This window comes from Epinephelus lanceolatus, chromosome 3, assembly GCF_041903045.1.
Source record: "Epinephelus lanceolatus isolate andai-2023 chromosome 3, ASM4190304v1, whole genome shotgun sequence".
NCBI lineage: Eukaryota > Metazoa > Chordata > Actinopteri > Perciformes > Serranidae > Epinephelus > Epinephelus lanceolatus.
In genome coordinates, this window is record NC_135736.1 from 42,799,694 (window position 1) to 42,821,144 (window position 21,451).

Consider the following 21,451-nt stretch of genomic DNA (forward strand, 5'->3'; position numbering starts at 1 on the left):
TTGCACCAATCTCACCTTCCGGCTTTGTTGTGTTTTTTCTTCTTCTTAACAACAGAAGTCGTGCAAGTGCAGTGCACAAATGGTTTACAATACAGATTAAATGTGTTGGATGTTGTCAGAGGACAGTCAATAAATAAGAACTGTGACATGAAGCGTTTTGAAAGGTTGACAATGCAGCAACTATAACAATGAGCTTTATTTAAAACTTCCTCTTTGGTTTGCAGTCATGCATGTCTGTGCACGCACGCACACACACACACACACACACACACACATATTCATTAATGTTTACTTTAAAATTTACTTTCAATAAAGTTAAAGTAGTTTGTTTAATTTTAATTTATAATGTCATGAAAAAGAAGGAAAAAAACAGCAATATATAAGAATATTACAAAAACCTCTACTACTGCTACTTTACCACACACCACAGGTGTCAAGTCAAGCCAAGTTTTGTAACTTGTGTCAAACCCAGGTCACAAATGTGATGACTTCAGACTCGACTCAATCAAAAGACTCATAACAGCAGTGATATGTAACTGGACTTGGACTTTAACTCATGACTTGTGACTCGACCTGTACTGTAACATCACCGAATTTTGACTTCACTTGGACTTGAGCCTTTTGACTTGAAAATACATGATACCTTCCCCCAAGCTTAAAGATGAAAAAGTATGCAAGTTGACGCCAATTGGACCGCATCCAATCAAATTGCAAAAGAGAACCATAAAGAAATAATGCTGTTACTGAGCGGCAGTTGGAAAACAAAAGACAAATTGCAGTATGCAAAACTATATAAGAATATCAGACAGAGACACAACAACATTTAACAAATTAACACACATTTTATAAAGCATTCATAATCTTACTAAATTTTAAATATTATAGCTATGTTGTTAAAATGGCATTACATGTGGTGAAGAGTGCATTGTGACTTGTTTAGGACTCGAAACTCAAGGTTTAGGATTTGGAATTTAACTTGGGGCTCGTCAGTCTGGACGATCTTAAGAAGTACTTGTGACTTGTAAAACAATAACTTGGTCACACCTCTGCTGCACACACACATTCTCGTACTTCTATCTTTGTGAGGACTCTTGTTGACAAAAATGCATTCCCCAGCCCCTTACCCTGACCTTAACCATCACAGCTAAATGCCTAACACCAATCCTTGCCTTAACCTGAACCTTAAAACCAAGTCTTAACCCTCAAACAGGCCTTTGAAGATGTTAGCACTGGCCAAAATGTCCTCACTTTCCAAAAACGTCCTCACTCTGTTGCTAAAATACAGCTTTTGGTCCTTACTATGTAGCAGGTATAAGTACACACCTACATATATTTCAATTGTAAAGTGATGCGACAGGAGATTTAAGATAAAATAACCATAGTAATTCACAAACACCTCCACTACTGCTGCTACTACTGCCACTACAAACACACATACACAGTTTAAGTTTGATTTAAACTTGTAAAGCGGTAGAAAATGGAAATTAATGTAATCAAATAAGCAATACACACATCTCCACACACTCCTGATCATACACTACAAATGACAATGCCTGTAATATTCCTCTACTATCACTAGATGGCACTTCTGCATCATTTTCCTCATTACTTATTATGTCCAAAACTCAGAGTACATACAGTAGATGAGCTGTTTGTTCAACTATGAGACCAATTCACATTTGCATCTTCATTTAATCTTTCTTAAGTAGGAAAATGTTTTTGACTGTAGGCAAACAGTTGAGAAGTGTAACAGATTAATTATGATAAACTATAAGGATAAAAATATCCTTATCCTTAAACTATAAGGATGGTAATTATGTCCTAAGAGGACTTTACAATTTAATCTAAGATTGCATTTATTTGTTTTTAGTGAGGCTGTCTTTATATTTTAGTCATTTATTTCAACATCAGTATCAAAAACCACCTGATGAAGAGAAGTCTACAGTCAGATAGTTTTTCACATGGTTAACCACTCATGACTTTTGTGCTAAATAAAGGTTCTAACTGTCAAGGCAGCCTGAGTTAGAACACCAAGAAGGAAGATGATCTGATCTTCAAAATAAAAGTGTCTCATTTGCAGTTAAAAGAGAATAAACTGGAACTGAATTCATCTGTTAACATATAGCTCTGGATGACCCAACAATTTCTGTCACTGCTGAAGTGTCAGTGCTGCAACGCTTACCTCACCATGTGACGATATTCCTGGCTTTCAAAACTCACTTCCTGGCCTGGACTGTGTTTTGCAACCGAGTTTCACTGTCCAACCAAATTTCAAAACACATAGTCTCTACAAGTCTCTACAAAATGTTATATTCAAGCCACAAAAAAGCAAATTACAGGGCTGTGTTAATACTGTTTCACATGGTTGAATGCTGCCTCCCTTTTTCTAGAAGTCTCTTTTGTATCTACAGTTTTATTTGTTCTAATCATATTGTCAGTGACAGGTCAATATAACACAAGCTTTGTCTTTGTTGTTGAGGTCTTACACCCCCCAAATAATTTCTAAAATCTAACCCTCCTTGATTGCTTTACTTCATGGACTCTTCAGTTGGGGTTTTAATTTGAAGGAAGTTCTACACGTTTTTTTTTTGTCTGACATTGTCATGTATAGGGAAGAGGAGGGGTTAAAAAAGATCAACTACTTCATTCAAGTGTCACTGCACTGTGTGCCGTGGTAGTCTGTCTGTCTTGATATCTCAGTTTGACTGCATGTAACTGTTTTGGCATTGCCAATTTTCGTTTTTCTACTTGGATATAAATGACTGATAGCCAAATGGGTAAGACCTGTTTTGCTCTCTTCTCACTTTTATTGCTGGGTCTCACATTTCATATTTCATGTCACATATCCACAGAGACTTTAAAACATTTGCCAGTATTCTATTGTTAAATGTGTGGCTAAAAATGTGTTGTATGATATTTCACATTGAGGCATAAGTGATACATTATCAACTGTGTTTTGCTTTTCACATGTATCAGTTGTCTTTTAATTTATTCCTACATATGATGAGATATTGTGCTATCCTGTCGGAGTCAATGCACTCGATATTTGTAATACTAGAGTTGTAATTTGTCGATACACTGGGTTTCATGACACAAAACAGACATGAAACAATGAAACCTTCATTTTAAATAATGTCCCAGCTGTTTAGTGACAACTTCCATCTCCTCACACCCTTCTATATTATAATAGAAATACATTACAAAATAATTTTCAGTCTCCCTGGTGCAATCGATCCATGAAACCAGGTTTTTTTTTTTAGATAAATAGGTTATTGGGGAACAGTTGTTGGTATACCGCTGATCGCAACCTCCACCCTGTGGTAAAATGATGCACAGGGCGGACAGTGTTGTCTCAGCTGAAATGGGGAAGAGGCTGTCACACTCAGAACTCACAGGACCACACACCACTGATAATAATATAAAAACAGAAGTTGCTATCTTTAGTTAGACATCTAAACAATCTACCTCTAAAGCCATGGTGTCAAGATATCCACTTTATGTCCACAGTTACTTCTCAGGCCAAAGCCAAAATCTAAATTATGCAAATGAAGAATTAGATGACTTGTGTCTGTCAGCGTTGTTGCACAAGGTGTGTAAAGGAAGGGTGGGGATGTGGAAGTCCTGTGGTTGAGATCATTAGCTCAAAACAGCTCACATAATATCTACAGGAAGTGTTGGTAGTTAGGGTTTTGTTAACTTTATGTTGTGCAAGGATTGTTTCTCACTGAGGATGCAATCTTTTACTTAGATGTTGGTGTCTCTTACTGTGTGGAACAAATACGGAGGCACCACAGAGCTCATGCTCTCATGTCTAGTACCACCAGCAGCATATCGAATACACTCTGCTGTGTTTATCATGAAATCTTCTACGCAGATGGGAAAGACATTTACATTACTTCTGTTTTTATCTTGTGGGAGTCGCCATCTGCACGCTGACTTTTTCTAAAGCTCCCTTTTTAGAAAAACTCACTCACTACTCACTACATACTCACTACATGCAGTATTTGCAGCTGATCATCCTCCCCAAAAAAGTAGCAAGAAAGAAGGTTGTGCGTGTTTACACTGCGAAATAGCTCGCTCTAAGTTCTGTTCACACAGTTAAAAATGAACTAATTCAAGTTTGTATTTCAGACTCCGAATTTATAACTAAGCTGGTCCGACAAAAATGGACTAGTTAAGTTTTATGTCTCCCATCCAATTTAAATGAAATAAAATCTTGTGATGGGGCAGCACGGTGGTGTGGTGGTTAGCACCAGAGGGTTGCCGGTTCGATCCCGGGCGTGGGAGCCCTTCTGTGCGGAGTTTGCATGTTCTCCCTGTGTCAGCGTGGGTTCTCTCCGGGCACTCCAGCTTCCTCCCACAGTCCAAAGACATGCAGATTGGGGACTAGGTTAATTGGTAACTCTAAATTGTCCATAGGTGTGAATGTGAGCGTGAATGGTTGTTTGTCTCTATGTGTCAGCCCTGCGATAGTCTGGCGACCTGTCCAGGGTGTACCCTGCCTCTCGCCCGATGTCAGCTGGGATAGGCTCCAGCCCCCCCGCGATCCTCAAGAGGATGAAGCGGTTAGAAGATGAATGAATGAATGAAAATCTTGTGATCATCATTCACTTACAGATATTTCCCAAGGCTGGTCGAATGGTTCAACTAGATGTGTTGCTCCAAATTTGTTGTGAATGACATTTGAACTTGTGATTATTCTTCTGTTGGATTCTGCAACTGACTGACTTGTTCAAAAAAGTCCATAAAATATCCACGTGAACTGGCTTCAGCAGTGCCGGTAGCTGTGCTGTCTGCCAGTGTTGTCCTTAGTGTTGTGTCAGCATGCAGGGTACTGTAAATCCTTGGATGGTGTAAGCCAAGCATCGCTCACTGCCGCAAAAGTGAACAGTGCTTATGTTCAAGTTCTTAAGTTGCAAACAGATGAGTTCAGTTCACTGTTCATCAGAAATATGGGCATGTTCAGTGAACACACCACTTTTTATCCAATTCCTTTGTTCCAATATTAACAATGCAACAACCAAATACACCAGACACAAGGTTATGAGATTCTTATGTCTGGTGGTTTTTAAGAAAAATCAAGAGAGAGTCATTAGTGTTTATGTGTATAAGATATTAAATGTTTTTAAATTAGCCTGTGCATCAGAAGACACATTTTCAGAAATACAAACGAGCTTTGCAGGTGCCAGAGAAAGATATCTTGAACTGACAAGTCATGTGGTTATACTTTTTAATGCCAGGTGTATCAGTGTCTTTTACCACTTCCGTACAAACAAATAAAAAAAGAAGAAGTACTGATGTTGATTTTAATATTCTGAAGAGAAAGTTAGAATTCTATGAGACAAATAGTAATTTTGAAGGGGAAAAACATCCAAATTCAGGCAACAAAGTAAGAAAAACCTAATGCAAAAGAGGATTATCTGAACAAGTGATGACTGGATGGATTGCTATGAATGCTTTTCAAAGAGACAGTCATGGTGCCCAGAGGATGAATCCTAGTGTTGTTTGTGACCCATTGACTTTTCCTCTTATGCCACCAGAGGGTCAAAATTGTCAGTAATCATTTGAAATATCTCAAGATCTTTGTAAAAGATTGGCACAGAATTTGGTACAGATACCTATCGTGACCTGAGGATGTATCCTTATGACTTTGGTTATCCTCTGACTTCTTCTTCTTGACGAAATACCTGCAAAACTAATCACATCCCTTCGACCTCAGCTGTACTTTGCGCTTAGTGCTAATTAGCTAATGTTAGCATGCTGAAACACTAAACAAAGATGGTAAACATGGCAAGCATTATGCCTGCATAGCGTCAGCATGTCATTACCATTGTGAACATGTTGGAATATGGATATTAGCATTTGGTTTGCTGCATTTATCTACACTCAGAGCTGCTTGTTTGGCTGTAGACTCTTATGTTTCCTGATATTCTTACTTTAGTCATAGGTAACCTCATAATTGAATCCAGCAATGTAGTGGGCTAAACTACAATAGTTAGACTGTTCACCAAGACAATAACTCCTGTGGATTAATGATATAAACCTAAAACTGTAATTTATCACTAAAGATCAGGGACACATGGCTATTAATAGAGTCATTATATGTACCCTAGCAACCCTCAAGTATAGATTACTAACCAACCACAACGCCTCGATGAAACTTTTTCTTGTAATGACTGTAAGGTTTCATGATTCATACCACATCACTTCTGTATGTCATTGTGCAACTCTAATGTGGGAGTGGGCAGGGATAGTGGTTGGCAAATAGGAAATGGACTTCATCCACAGAGCTTGTTAGCTGTATTTGAATATGTATCCATGTGTTTCTATGCTCATGCCTTGTTTTTCAAGAAATGTATTTATGTTTATATTTATCGGTGACTGATATCTTTAATGAGAAAACCACACCACCTGTCTCACATACTGTATCTTCCATAGAAATCTCTCTTCCTCATGCTGTGGCTATCTTTGAATATACAATACAGTGATACTTTGTGTGGATTCAAATCAAACATAACAGAGTGAAGGTAATTTTTCAAAGAAGAAGAAGAAACAAGATCATTAAAATGTCATCGTTTCCTTATCCAAATGACAGTTTGCGTGTCTTTCCACAAATCTGCTGATACTCTTTCAAAAGAAGCCAGGAAAGGATGATTAAACTAGATATGTCATCATTTTAACTGAGTATCCTGATGTAATATAAGTTTAGTGGGCTGATTATATATGAATTACATAATTAAAATTCCTGAGAATCCATTTAACGTTTTTGTTCGTAAAGTTTTTGTTTTGTTTGTAAAGTTTCCTCAGATTTTACAGCAGATGAGAAGATGGAGATTGAGAGCATTAAGACGTATAAGAAGGACCTTTTGGATGATATCCAGGTACATATGCACACACTTTGTCATCCTAAAACGCATTTGATAGCCCCAAAAAAATGCGAATTTTAGTTTAAAAATCACTGTGGAAAGTGACTTGTCATGATTTTGAAAATAAGGGAAAACATACTAAAGACTTTTCTTTCATCCTGATCTATCTAGAAGTTGAAGATGCAGATAGACAACGTCATGGCGGATATCCTCAGCTTTGAGTCAGCAGAGGAAAAGTGAGTTTTGCGCTGGGAAAATCCCCCACCCCTACCTTACAAACTAAAGGTTCTTTTTATATGACTCCTCTTTTACCGACTCCCACTTAATACTCCTAATTATTTTTTCATTGTCACACATTTTAGTTTCTTTTCAACAACTTTCACCCACCTCTGCGTCATCTACTGTCCCCAAAAATGTTAGCTCTCAATGTATAACAATCGAGTTGCTCAAGACACTGTTAAAGAAAATACAGTTTCCACAAAGTATTTGTTGTATTGGTCCCATTAAAATTTGAGCTTTAAGGATGCTGCATTGTGGATGTAACTGAAAAATTCATACAGTAAAGTAGATCTCAAATTTGTCAACAATCCCACCTTCCTACCTGTTGAATCAGACTGCCTCCCTCCTGACATCCTGTTTTAAAAGGAAATACAGTCCCACACAAATCCCACCTACGCTTTTTGTGTGGATTAAACAAACAAGATATAGCATGCTAACAGTTCAGTGTGTTAAATTTAGGGGGATTTAGTGGCATCTAGTGGTGAGGATTGCAAATTGCAACCAGCTGAAACCAACCCCTTGTTAGAACTGCTTCAGTGTTTATAATTCAGGAGGTTATAACCAGGAGCCGAATTATCTGCAGAGGTCTCTTGCTCTCCAAAACAAACAGACCAGGTGATTTAAACCGGTAAAAACACCGAATAAAGCAGTTGCTGATACAAATCAGTGTTTCTGCGACGCCGTTCGGCACAACGGAGACAGGTCGCTCGCCCAGCACCTGCTAATGTGTGCTTAACTTTTTTTCTCTGATAACTTAAGATTTTGACATCCAGGAGTTTTTTACCAGTGCCGAATTATCAGCAGAGGTCACTTCCTCTCCAGAACAAATGTACCAGGTGATTTTAACCGGTAAAACACTGAATAATGCAGTTTTACATAAAAAAAAGATGCTCTCGTCGTGGAGGGGCTGCTAACTACAGTGGCCAGCGTGGTCCCATCGAGAGCCAGTGTTTGGTTTGTCCATTCTGGGCTACTGGAGGCAGTGTAGACTAACTGTAGATGAGGACCTGCGTCCTACATAGATATAATTGGCTCATTCTAAGGTATCAGAAACATCCATCCATCCATTTTCATCCGCTTATCCAGGGCCAGGTCGCGGGGGCATCAGGCCGAGCAAAGCAATACTTTGAGGTCCTCCTGGGGGACCCTGAGGTGCTCCCAGGCCAGACAAGATATGTAATCCCTCCAGCATGTTCTGGGTCTGCCCCGGGGCATCCTACCAGTGGGACGTGCCTGGGACACCTCCACCAGGAGGCGGCCAGGAGGCATCCTGATCAGATGCCCGAACCACCTCAGCTGTCCCCTTTTGACGCAAAGGAGCAGTGGCTCTATTTCGAGCTCCCTCCGGATGTCTGAGCTCCTCACCCTATCTCTAAGGCTGAGCCAAGACACCCCACGGAGAAAACTCATTTCCACCGCTTGTATCCGCGATCTCATTCTTTCGGTCACTACCCAGAGTTCATGACCATAGGTGAGGGTTGGGACATAGATGGACCAGTATATCGAAAGTTTTGCTTTCCGGCTCAGCTCCCTCTTTACCATGACGGACCGGCACTGCAGAAGCCGCACCGACCCGCCAATCCATATCACGTTCCATTCTACCTTCACTCGTGAACAAGACCCCAAGATACTTGAACTGCCTCGCTTGAGAAACATAACAGTTCTTATTTTTAGGTGATTATAAACCAAAGAATACATACTTGTGATATCACTGCCAATATATCCCTCAAAATCCTACCCACTGAACCTTTAATTCGTGAGCTCAAGGGGTGCTTGCAGATTTTGTTACATGTGTACAAAGCCAGGCTAGCTGTTTCCACGACCACAGTCTGTATGCTATGCTAAACTAAGCTAAACGGCTGCTAGTTGTATCTTGAGTGGTGCTGATATTCTCATCTAACCCTTACAAAGAAAGCGTATAAGCATGTTTCTCAAAATGTGGAACTAATTCTTTAAGCCAAAGCTGTGACTGGACTGGATAGTTACATTTGAGCTCCTCAGTGTTTCGGCAAAGATAGAGCAACTATTATTTTAAGTACCTGCAGCTCCCATGAGTATATGGGCTTCTTTAAAAAACTCGTGGGAGGGAAAGTTTCTGCACACTTGTACATTGTCCTATGTTACTTGAGCACAGTATATAACAGTATGGGCTGCTAAGAATACAGACTGAAAACCATAGTATAATGTTGCAGCTTTTCGTCAAGACATAAATTAGAGATAAAAGAAACCCTCAATGACAAAGTATGTTGGGTCGAGGCTAGTCCACAATACAATATAACTAAATAATAAAGAGTGAACTTAAGACTTTTCCATACAAACCATTTGGTTTTGTGAGACTGCTTTTGACCATTATTGATTTTTTTTTTCTTCAATGTTGCTTTCCCTGCAGCAAAACCATAGAGAAGAGCAAACAGTTCTCAAATGGGAAGAAGAAATTCAACATGGACCCCAAAAAGGTGACCTCAGGAGTGTGTGTGTGTGTGTCTGTTGATGTTCTCATGAAGTGAACATGTTTAAGCATGATTAGCATAATGTTTGGTCAGAAATGACTCCTTGCTATTCTTGAATGGTTTATAAAAAAAAAAAACTTATACATGTCTCTTTGTGTGAGTGAGCTTTAACACCTCCAGCAAGCAGCTCTTGCTTGTCACTGTGTGGACTTCCTCTATTTTAACCACAGTGGAGCTGCTTTGAGTCTGTGAACTGACACTGATGCAGGTCCACAGCACAGTTTCTGTGGTTTCAATAGCACGTCATGCTTCTCACTGCTGTGAACGCAAATGTTTGCAACAGTAAATACAAATATAAGTTATACCCTTTCTGCTTACTGGAATAAGTTAGCTCTGAAGTGTAGTTAGTGAAGTTAGCTGAACTGTAAATGGACTTTAGAGATCAACTTTTTATGTTTAATGTATACATTAGATTAGATTCCTAGACCAAGATTACAGGGAAATAACAAGTTTTAGAACCAACATTAAAGTGTGATATCGAAAATAGATGTCGTGAGATATTTAGTCAGGAGTTTTTCAGCAATTTGCTTTCACCATACAGCAATTTCAGTATTTCGAAAACTGACTCGCGTGCCTTATTTGCCACAGAAGTGTCTTTTTAACCTAGGTTGGCACAAGCAAATATGCTGCGTTAGAGATTTCTACTTTTGGAGATGGTTTGTGTTTAGTTTACTTCCATTGCAAATGTATTTTTAACCACCCCTTTTCCTCTCTAACCCCTCTGATGGAGGAGAAAGGGGAAGAGAAATTAGTTTTAAGGAATCAGAATTACAGAAACTGCGAACTTGCTTGGCCTTACCAACCGGAGATGAGACCATTATGAAACTAAATACATTTAACCACCAGCTCAGTGGGCATTTGTGTGTGTGTGTGTGTGTGTGTTTAGTGCATATGTTTAAAGCACTATGTCATAAACTAAAAGTGCTTCTTACAAATGCAAGTTTAGCCATTGGTGCAATATAACAAGTCATAAAAATAACGCGGAAGTACAAATGTGTATGTCCAGTAAACTATCTACTTTGTGTGTGTGTGCAGGGTATCAGTTACCTGGTGGAGAATAAACTGCTAAATGGATGTGCACAGTCCATCGCTGAGTTCCTGTACAAGGAGGAGGGACTCAACAAGACGGCCATTGGAGAATTTCTTGGAGAGAGGTGAGGAGGAGTGGACGGACAGTGGGAAAACAGAATGAGGATGGAAGACAAGGGGGTCAAGAGCAATAGAGAAGGAAAAAGGTAAGGTAAGGTAAAAGGGATGAGGAGGGAACTAAGACAAAAGGGTAAAAGGAAGAGAGAAAGACGGTATTGGGTAGAGAAGGGAGAAGGAGGAAGACATTAATGATGGGACAAAGGAAAAACAAAGGTAAAACTCATGACAGAGACATGGAAAGGAAGGAAGGAGAAAAGAAAAACAGCCATGACAGATGGAAGATGTGGTAAAGGGGGGCATCTTGTACAGAAAAAAGAGGGGAAGAAGAAAGAGGAGCCAAAAAGGATACACGTAATAGCAGAAGGAGGAGAGAGAGATTTGAGGGCAGGTTCCAACAGAGAAAGTTAATACGTTCCTCTGGTTTTAAGTGCCTCCCTCCCCCCTTTTGTCCCACAGGGAGGAGCTTCACCTCCAGACCCTGAAGGCCTTCGTGGAGCTGCACGAGTTCTCCGACCTCAACCTGGTCCAGGCCCTCAGGTCAGTTCCCTTTGTCCTCATTCCTGCCTCATCTATACTGCTCTCACACATCAACACATGCACGTGTAGCTCTTTCTATAAGAGCATCAACAGTATATTTTCACTAATTTAAAAGGTTAGGTTGCCATGTTTATATCCGTGCAAACCCGGACAATAATTGAAAAAGACTGCTAAGAAGACAAAGCGCAAAGGAGAAAGTGATAATAGCCTTAATCTGGATAAAGATGGCAATATGCAGTTACTGTACTTACTGTCACTTAAATTAGTAATGACTTAGATTAACGTTGGACAGGAAATTGTCTCACTTGTTTATGAATACATTTAGAATTGCAGCACTTTTAAATTTCACAAGTTTTACAAAACGTTTCGTTCTGTTCTTGTTAACATGACATCTCAAGAATGCCTTTTGGAAATTTCTTCAAATTTGGCACAAACACCCACTTGGACTCGAGGATGAACTGATTAGATTTTGGTGGTCAAAGGTCAAGGTCACTGTGTCCTTTCATCTGTCTCCTTCTTGTGAACGCAATATTTCAAGAACCTCCAGGGGGAATTTCTTTAAATTTGGCACAAACGTCCGCTTGACCTCAACAAACAGTGATTAGATTTTGGTCATCAAAAGTCAAAGGTCACTGTGACCTCGCAAAACATGTTTTTGGCCATAACTCAAATATTCATACATTAGTTATGATGGTTAAATATCAGTGTGACATCATAATAATCTGCAAAAAAACACTTCTGGACATTATTAAACCCACTAACTCAGGAACAGGAGGGGAGACATTTGGTCAGTGCTGTATTGGTGACACTAATCCTTTCACCTTGAAACTGTGGTGATTGTACAGATCTTCTGTGCTGCTGGGTTGAAGATGTGTGTCTGAACATACATGGATGTAAACAGTAACTGCAGCTTAACTATCTTGCGGAGGCATACAACTGCGACGCGCTAACTCTAGTTATTGTACAGCTTTTTGGATGCACAGTTTAGAGACACAATTTGACACCACTGACTTGCCTTTTTGTGGCTAAAAAGGAAAACATTTATGGTTAACTTAAAAGTCTTCACATAATCACCAAAATGTAACTACTATCAAACTAACCATTCTACCATGGTTGTATAAAGGTGGTATAACATAATCCATATTACGTTGACGTTACTAACCAACACTGAACAGACTAACCAGCAGCCACAACACTTGTGACAATGAGTTTCCCGACAGAGTATGAGAGGGGCTGCTGTTTGCACTGTAATATCAGCAGCCACATCCGTGGAAAGTGACACTGCTGCCTGCATCAGTGACTGGCAGAGGCATGTTTGAGTGTGGCACTATCTGACAGAAAGGTGCAGAGAAGGAAGAAGTCAGAAGTCAGTCTCACCTATTTTAAACAAAAAAAAAAATCTGTTAACTTGTCATGGAGGGTCCCACTCAGCCCGTGAAAACAGTTGTTTGATGTTGTTTGTGGCTCTGGGGGCTTCACTGCCTCTGAATCAAACACATTTTTTTCCCTATGCCCCCACACACTCCCTGCTCCCTGCTCCCTGCTCCCAGCTCCCATAGCAGCTCTTCTCTGCTACCATGGCAGCTCAACTCCTCTCCTCACTTGTTACTGTTGCTGTGTCTTAAAAGTGAGAGTACTTGTTGCAGTTGAGAAATATCACGAGCTACAAGAGCCACAACCCTGTCATTATAGAAACAGTGGCAGAGAAGATCATTAATGGGTGTCCACACATCAGAGGTGGGAGAAGTAGGCCCACAGCTCCTTTAGTAAAGGTAGTAATGACTGTGTGTGGTCTTCTGTTGACATGCTGCAGTATGACACTTGTTGGGGGAAAAACCTGACTCACATCATGAGGCATCACAGTGACACCAGTGTGTTTTGAGCTTTAGTCTCTTGTAAGTCCTCCAACTTTATGGCAGTGCAATTCTGAATTGCTGAGTCAAGGAAAATGTACAGAAGTATTTTCTGTAAAGAGTCATTTTATAAGCTGATCATATGCTTTGCATGTAAATTATTAATTTGCAGAGTAACTAGTAACTATAGCTGCCTTAATCAACACAGCCGAATGCAGAGGACAGTGGAACAATAGTGAAGTAGAAGCAGGTAGCACTAAATCCATGTTTAAGTGCACGTAGGTCAAAACTGTAAGTAGTACGGATAATGTTAGCATTCTCACATAAAGTCACACTAATGACTAACAGTCTGTGTCTTGATTGTCACTTTGGAAACTGTGCACCTGCCACCAACACACACTTGCCCTCCAAATGTGAGGTGCATCTGCCGTTCACATGCAGGTCACAAACCTAAACGAACATGCACACCTTACAGACAGAGGTTAACGTGAGCGTGGTCTTTATGTGACAGACAGTTCCTGTGGAGTTTCCGTCTGCCTGGTGAAGCCCAGAAGATCGACCGCATGATGGAGGCCTTCGCCACGCGCTACTGTGACTGCAACACTCATGTCTTCCAATCCACCGGTGAGCTTCACTAAATATACATCTGTCCACTTCCTGTCTGGGCCCTGTGTATGTGTGTGAATATGTGTGTATGGGGATGTGTTAAAATGACCACATCACCTCTCTCTGTTTTCTCTCCAGACCTTTCTCTTCTTCACTGAGCATTACTAAGTGCTATATCATAGGCAACTGGACTTGCTTGAGTTTCTTGAAGATGTTTCATCTCATCCAAGAGGCTTCTTCAGTTCTAATGTCTTCAAGAAACTCAAGCAAGTCCAGTTGCCTACGACACAGTACTTATGATTACCATGACCTGGATGACATTATGTTGCTGTCTCTTATTCTTTGTGTGTGTGCATCTCCCTCTGTAACACCAGACACATGCTACATCCTGTCATTTGCCATCATCATGCTCAACACCAGCCTCCACAACCCCAATGTGAAAGACAAGACCACTCTGGAGCGTTTCATCTCCATGAACAGAGGCATCAACAACGGAGAGGATCTACCCAATGACCTGCTCTCGGTGAGAACAACTGGCCAGTCACATTGTTCAAACGAGACACCAGGAAGTAATATCCCAAATGCCAATACAGCTGAAATTTTTATCTCGTAGAAATTGGCCCTCTCTTTGACTTTGATTACTGCAGCCAGCCCTTAAATCAGTACGATACCGCTCCTCAGTGAGTGAGCTCCAGTGTTTATTAATTGGTTATGACGGAGTCGAGCTGTTTCGGTGTTGGTGTGAGATTGTTGGGGCCGTTAGAAGTCGGCTCTGTGTTGGATGTTAGTCGCTGCTGCTGTGTTAGCTTGTGCTAACCGAGGAAGGATGACAGGACGAGAACAGCTGATGGAAAAGGTCCTTCAGCCCTGCTTCAAATAGCAGCATCGGTGTTGAGCTGTTCCTGCCCCCAACTATCTCAACTAGACTTTAATTCTGTGGGACACACTGAATGTTCATAATATTAGGCTCCAAATCCAAGACGATTTATTTACCTCCAAAGCTTCATTGCAAAAAAAAGCCTAAAAACATTGCAACATACAGTGGATTTTTTTTTTTAGAAATATAATACACAGTATAAGGACAACTGTATTTTAAAGGATATGTTTAGAGTTTTTCAAGTCCATCTTGAACAATACTCCAGTGCCCACATGTACATTGTAATAGATTTCTCCTTTTCAAACTGGTCTTCACGGTATCTCTTCCTACCGTACAATACAGGACCACAAGAAGAGCTTATACATGCCATACACATCACTCTTTGTGGGATGTTAGATGCCAATATGAAAATGAAAATTAGGTTAAAAATAGGAACGCGGAATGTTGCTGCACTTTGTAAACCAATGCAGTGCTTTCGCTGCTTGAAAAATAACCCCACTGTCTGACAATCACCACCTCCTGTGGAACAGAAACTCGCCTAGGTAACTACCCTCAGGTTGTTCTCAGGGCCTCCTGCAGGTCAGTCATAACCAACAGTAGTCTGCAGGAGGTGGTGGCATTTTACAGTGCTACAGACTGTGGGCTGGTGTTAGATAAAAGATGTGTGAACATAACAATGTCCCAGTCTCACCAAAAACCACCGATTCAGTGTCACTCATAACTGCAGACACATACTGTAGAGATATATTTGTTCTTTGGTACCTCAGTTTGGGTGGATGGAATAATATGTATTTTAGCTGGTGATTTGTGACGTTGATATGTCAGTAGAAGACCACACATTTGGACCTGTTTAGACATTTGTGTCATATTTTTAATGTGATTTCTCTGGTTGGAGGCTTTAGCTCAAATTTATGTTCAGGGGATGGTACAAGAGTTAAATGCTAGCCTTTTTCTTTTTCCTTACCTGTTCAACTCCTCTCTATTCAGAAACTGTACGAGAGCATTCGCAACGAGCCTTTCAAAATCCCAGAGGATGATGGGAATGATCTGACTCACACCTTCTTCAACCCTGACAGAGAAGGCTGGCTCCTCAAACTTGGTAAAACACCTCTCCACAATATGTAGTTTTTATGATTAATTTTTGGATGTTAAACAGATTTAAACACCAAAATTTCTAAAGCAAAAAAAGGGAGGTTTAGGTGAGCTTGATGCTGTCGTGCAACATTACATATGAGCTGCTACTTAATGCTAAAAACAGGAAAGTACAGAGGAAGCAGTCAGAAAATGACCCAATGATGGAGTATACCCTTGCGTGTTTGCATGCAAACCTCATAACCTCAGTGTTAGGTTATGCAGAAGTTTAACTTCAAATGACCTAAAAAAAAAATTACCTTGGTCAGCATGTTGTAACGTTGTAAGACTTTTTAATGCTTGTTAGTTTTCAGCACAGCAAATAGCTGAGCATATAAAGATCTCCATTTTTTTGCTTTCTGTGTATTTCAGGAGGGCGGGTTAAGACATGGAAGAGGCGATGGTTCATCCTGACTGACAACTGTCTCTACTACTTTGAGTTCACCACTGTAAGGCTCCCGCACTGCTTCTTTTACCTTGACACAGTATATCTGAAAGTCTTTCCAGCCTCAGCATTCCTCTGCTCACTTTTTATTTACAATATGGGATTCTCTATCTCTTCCGCTTTCCGTCTTTTTGTGACGCCAGTGACATTTTTATTCTGAGCTCTTCCTTCTTGCCCTCCTGATACATCACCTGACTCAGTCCCTGTCTTTTAAATCTGTCTGCAGGACAAAGAGCCCAGAGGCATCATCCCTCTAGAGAACCTCTGTGTGAGAGAAGTGCCATATCCCCGCAAACCGGTAAGATATTGTCAGCAGTGATTTGTGTCAGCACTGACATGTTTAAAGGTATAGTGTATTGTATTGAATAAGGGGCGTCCTGCGAGAGATGTACTTGTTTTTTTTAACCATGTGTTTGTGCAGACAATTTAGCTGCGTTGTGATTGGAATTGTTCACATACTTGCTTATGTATTACACGCGTTACTTGATGATTCCACTAGAGGGCACACTAGAGAACTCAGATCGTACAGAACTTCTGGATTTGTGTGAATATGGCGACACTCTGTTTGTACCTTTTATGTGTTTGAGAGAAGCCAAAGACAAATTTCCATCTATCTATGATTCTCTTGCCAACACCATCCCTATCGGTCGGACAATCGGTGTAGCAATTTCAGGTGATGTGTGACCAACACACCAAATGGAAGCAGGATATGCGAGGCAACAATCATGCACATCCAAATGCGTAGTTAAAAGTATATCTCCAGCTTAATTCTTACATTTGGTCAGTAGATTTTAGATTTATAGATTGATTGTCGCACGGTTCTGGTGTCATCTAGTACTGTCTGGAGCTGTACAACCCCAACAGTCGAGGACAGAAGATCAAAGCATGTAAAACAGAGACGGACGGCAGAGTGGTGGAGGGGAAGCACCAGTCCTACACCATCTGTGCTGCCAGCGCAGAGGAGAGAGACTCCTGGATCGAGGCCATCAGGTCAGACCACACACGCACACGTACACCAATATGTGGATGGTTTTGCAAATGTCCACACATTCAGCATCACGTACATAACCAGACTCAGTAGAATACACTGTGTAACAATGCATGCACAGATCCACAGATAGCAGTGAAAGTCCCCAGGACAGAAAAAACTTACTGGCCCGTAAAGTATACCCCCGTTGTGAGTTTAAAATAAGTATCCTCACTATAAAAAGACTGGGGGTTAGCTATGGGCATGGCTGCAGGGGGACCTTGTAAGCTGAAACCATTTCCCTCAGTGGAAACAAAGCTTTTATCTTACTATATAATGACGAAAACTCTGTCTGTGGGTGTGTGTGGGTGTCTGTTCCACGTTTTTCTCCTCACTGACTTGGTCAATCCATGTGAAATTTGGCACAGTGGTAGAGGGTCATGGGAGGATGCTAATGAAGCAATATTACATCAATTGGCCAAAGGGGGGCGCTATAGCAACCGATTGAAATTGCAAACTTTGAATGGGCAAATCTCATGCCCCGTATGTCGTAGAGACATAGAGACACTTTGCACAGAGATGCCTCTCCTCGTGCGGAACACATTTGCTTCAAGAACCCATAACTTCCGCTTATATAGATTTTCCGCCATTTTGAATTTTTTGAAAAACACTTAAAATCAATCTGTTCCTAGGAAGTTTGAGCGATCTGCATGAAACTCAGTGAACATAATCTAGGGACCAATATCTAAAGTTCCCTCTTGGCAAAAGTTGGAAAACTTACTAAAACTGAGCTTCTATAAGGCAATGAATATTGCGGAGGGCGTGGCTCATCACATAAAGGTGTATAACATCTCAAGGGTTTCACCCATCACCACGCAACTTTGTAGGCATATGACCACACATAATCTGAGGGGACCCCTCCATTATTGACCCCATCAAACAAAATGGGGGCGCTAGAGAGCTAATTTCTTATCTAGGCCTAAAGGCCATATGGATTTTTACTAAACTTGGTAGATATGTAGAACAGGACGCCTCAAGGTGACTGGAGAAATTTAACTCTAATTGGCAACTGGGTGGCGCTATAACAACAGAAAAATGCTTAAAAATGGCTAAAATGCGACCGATCGCTGTGGCTCCCCCTGTGGACCAATGTTTTGTTTTTTTTTCTAATTTTTGGTATGACTAAGTCATGGTATGGTATGCTGTACATAATCACGGAAACTGTCAGTGTGTCATTCTGTCAGTCAGTCATTCTGTCTGTCCCACGTTTTTCTACTCACTGACGTGGTCAATCTATGTGAAACTGCACATAGGCATTGAGGATTGGCATAGGTAGAAGGTGACAAAGCTACCAATGGGTATGGACTAGTTTACTTTAATTTCATAGATAAGAAACACTAAATTGTAAAGACAATAAAGATTTATACTTCAGGATTTATCCTGGCTTCATATGAGCAGAGGAAATCTCCGCTCATTGCTAGGCTAATTTATACAATGTAAAATGCCATAGGCTTGTGCTAATCACATTAGCATGTTGTATTTGTTGGGAAAACGTGTTTAGTATAAGACAGTTGTTTTGTCAGTGAACCTTGTGAGTTGTAATGGAGCTGAATTTTGAATCATTACCTGTGTTAAATGTTGCTGTTGTCCCTGGCTTCATATGAGTAGAGAGAGGTCTGCTAGCCACTAGGCTAATTTATACAATGTAAAATGCCATAGGCTTGTGCTAATAACATTACCATGTTGTATTTGTTGGGAAAATGTGTCCAGATAAAGACAAGTGTTTTGTCTGTGAATGCTGCGAGTTACAGTGGAGCCGATTTGTGTACTTGAAATCCCTGTGTGTTTGAAATTGTCTCTATTAAGCCATGTTTAACGTGTGTTTAGCGTGTGTTTAATGTGTGTTTTGAATCAATGAAACTTTACCGCACTTGACAGAAACCTCTGCCGACTAGTGTTTTGAAGGTGTAACTGCAGAGCGACACATACACAGCACCGCTAAAGTATAAATGCTCACAACGGTGTAGGCTACGGTGTAGGGTGTGCCGCACAAGTATAAATCCCCCTTAACCCTTACCTTAACCTAAACCTAACCTAGCCCTATTCAATATCAAAACCAAGTCTTCAAACAGTCCTTTATTGTAGTACGACCAACTAACATGTCCTCACAATGCAGACATGACCTCACTATGATGGTTTAAAGCTAAAATTGTCCTCTCTGTAATGATGCTCTTCTTTACTTTAAACAGAGCGAGTATCACCAAGGATCCATTCTACGACTTGGTTTCAGTCCGTAAGAAGAAGGTGATAAACCAAGCTCCTCAAGACTGAACTGTCCAGCGCCCCCTATGGACGTTTACAGTACTGCACCACAGTGGGATTCAGCCCCACTTTAAGTTGTATTTAACACCCCGCAACACAACTGAGCAGGGACACTGGAGACTAGACACTGACTCTGGTCTGTGATCTTTGACTAAAAGATGGACTTCTCTTTCCACTTCTCTTTTTTACAGACTGAACAAAACAGTGTCAAAGGTGAACATGTTGACTCATATTTGTTGCTCTCACTGTCAGCACAACAAGCTACGTAGAACTTGTCAATGTGTCTGTCCAAGAAGTTGATTTTTTAGTTGATATCTGTGCTCCACAAGATTACGTTTCTAGGACCAAGAGGACAAATTAAGCATGTGATGTCAGATCAACTGTATGCATGATATAAAAAGGGAAGACGTTTCTCAGCTTCCTAACAGTTCTCAAAAGGCTCAGAAAGTAAAGTAACAGTAAACTACTTTATTGTTCAGTAGATCACCAAAGCTCTAGATCATACGCTACTGTTCTGGTTAGGTGTCATTTAAGGACGGTTGCTTATGCTTCATTTTGTAAATACAGATATATTTTCAAACATTTAAGGAAATTCTTTTTTTTTAATGACAATTTCTAGTACTTTATAGAGTGGGATGGTATTTGCCTTAAAATGCAGAGAACTTGTTCCAATCAGTCCAACCGTGCATTTTCTTCTATTTTACGTACTGTACCTTCTTAGCACAGTGCAATAAGTGCAGCCTGCATTCTGTCTTTATTTGATTTAATTGCAATGTGTACACTGTAATATTTGAAAGAAATCTGTTAGCTGTACCTAATATTTTGCATCATTGTAATTATTGCATGTTATGTTCTCGTGAATTATTTAATAAAAAGTATTCCATTGCCTGTTGACATGTAAGACTGGATCCTGTTTTTGGTTTAAGGAGCAAACTGACAGCTGTGTTTTCGGGTGAACGCACTCTGAAACCATGAGACCACACCTCAGTTTCTCATGTTTACGTCTGTGTGTGTGTGTGTGTGTGTGTGTGTGTTGACATGCTCAGTTCGTATCCTTCCATGTGCTTCTTGAAGAGTGAAGCACCTAAACCACATTTGTGGTTTTATGCAATATCACACATACAGGTTTAGAAAACATCGAATTTGATTAATTTTGTCGCACTGACACATGCTCTGTGCAGCCTCCTCTGGCCTTCTTCATTTGAGAAATTCTCACATACAGTTAAAAAATTGCAACTTATTCTTGATGTATTAAAACATACTTAAAATCTGGCTATTTATTGGGTTATTTAGACATCTAGTTAACATGACGCTAGTGTGTTGGGGGCAATGCACTGAAAACAATCGACTTAATACTGTTAAAACTACAAAACTACATTTATCCCATACCCACTGTTCAGTTAAAAATCTATTGTGTTTATTGTCTAGGCTCAAAACTTATTTTCTGTATAAAACATTTCGATTCAACCTGCATTGTCTAGAGATCCCATCCACACCTTTAAATACATGTCAAAATACCTTAAGGGGAAGGTGAGGTGCAGTTTAATGTAGAGGGATATAATTGGAGATATGATTAAATTAAATTGTCTATTGTGGGGTGTTTGCACTGCAATGTGTCTACACCAGATATGGGGTGTTCTTGGGTGCTGGGCATGTGTACAGTAACATATATTGAGTCGGCACAGCACATGATCCACCCTGTGGCTGATTGGATTCAGTGCAGCTGCAGCCTTGTTAAAAACACCTGTGCATTGGAACAAACTCGATGAAGCCGTGGGTGAAACGTGTCGTTTGTAACAATTCAAATGAAGACTACATTAAAAGAAGAAGCAATTCAGCCCACTTGTGTGAGGTGTGGGTGATTATTTACTATCATGCTGTAATGTATGTCTGTTTAAATCAAACTTAT

At 40.3% G+C, this 21,451-nt stretch overlaps 1 protein-coding gene across 1 annotated transcript; it reads left to right on the forward strand.

The window, feature by feature from the left end:
* Positions 1-2,638: 2,638 nt before the first annotated feature.
* cyth4b (cytohesin 4b) lies at positions 2,639-20,443 on the forward strand. Its single transcript, XM_033623279.2, has 13 exons — positions 2,639-2,777; positions 6,799-6,881; positions 7,038-7,102; positions 9,535-9,601; positions 10,691-10,809; positions 11,261-11,341; positions 13,706-13,818; positions 14,175-14,323; positions 15,665-15,776; positions 16,181-16,257; positions 16,480-16,551; positions 17,089-17,243; positions 19,470-20,443. The coding sequence occupies exons 1-13, from the start codon at positions 2,759-2,761 to the stop codon at positions 19,549-19,551; spliced, it is 1,194 nt and encodes a 397-aa protein (XP_033479170.1). The 5' UTR covers positions 2,639-2,758; the 3' UTR covers positions 19,552-20,443.
* Positions 20,444-21,451: the final 1,008 nt, after the last annotated feature.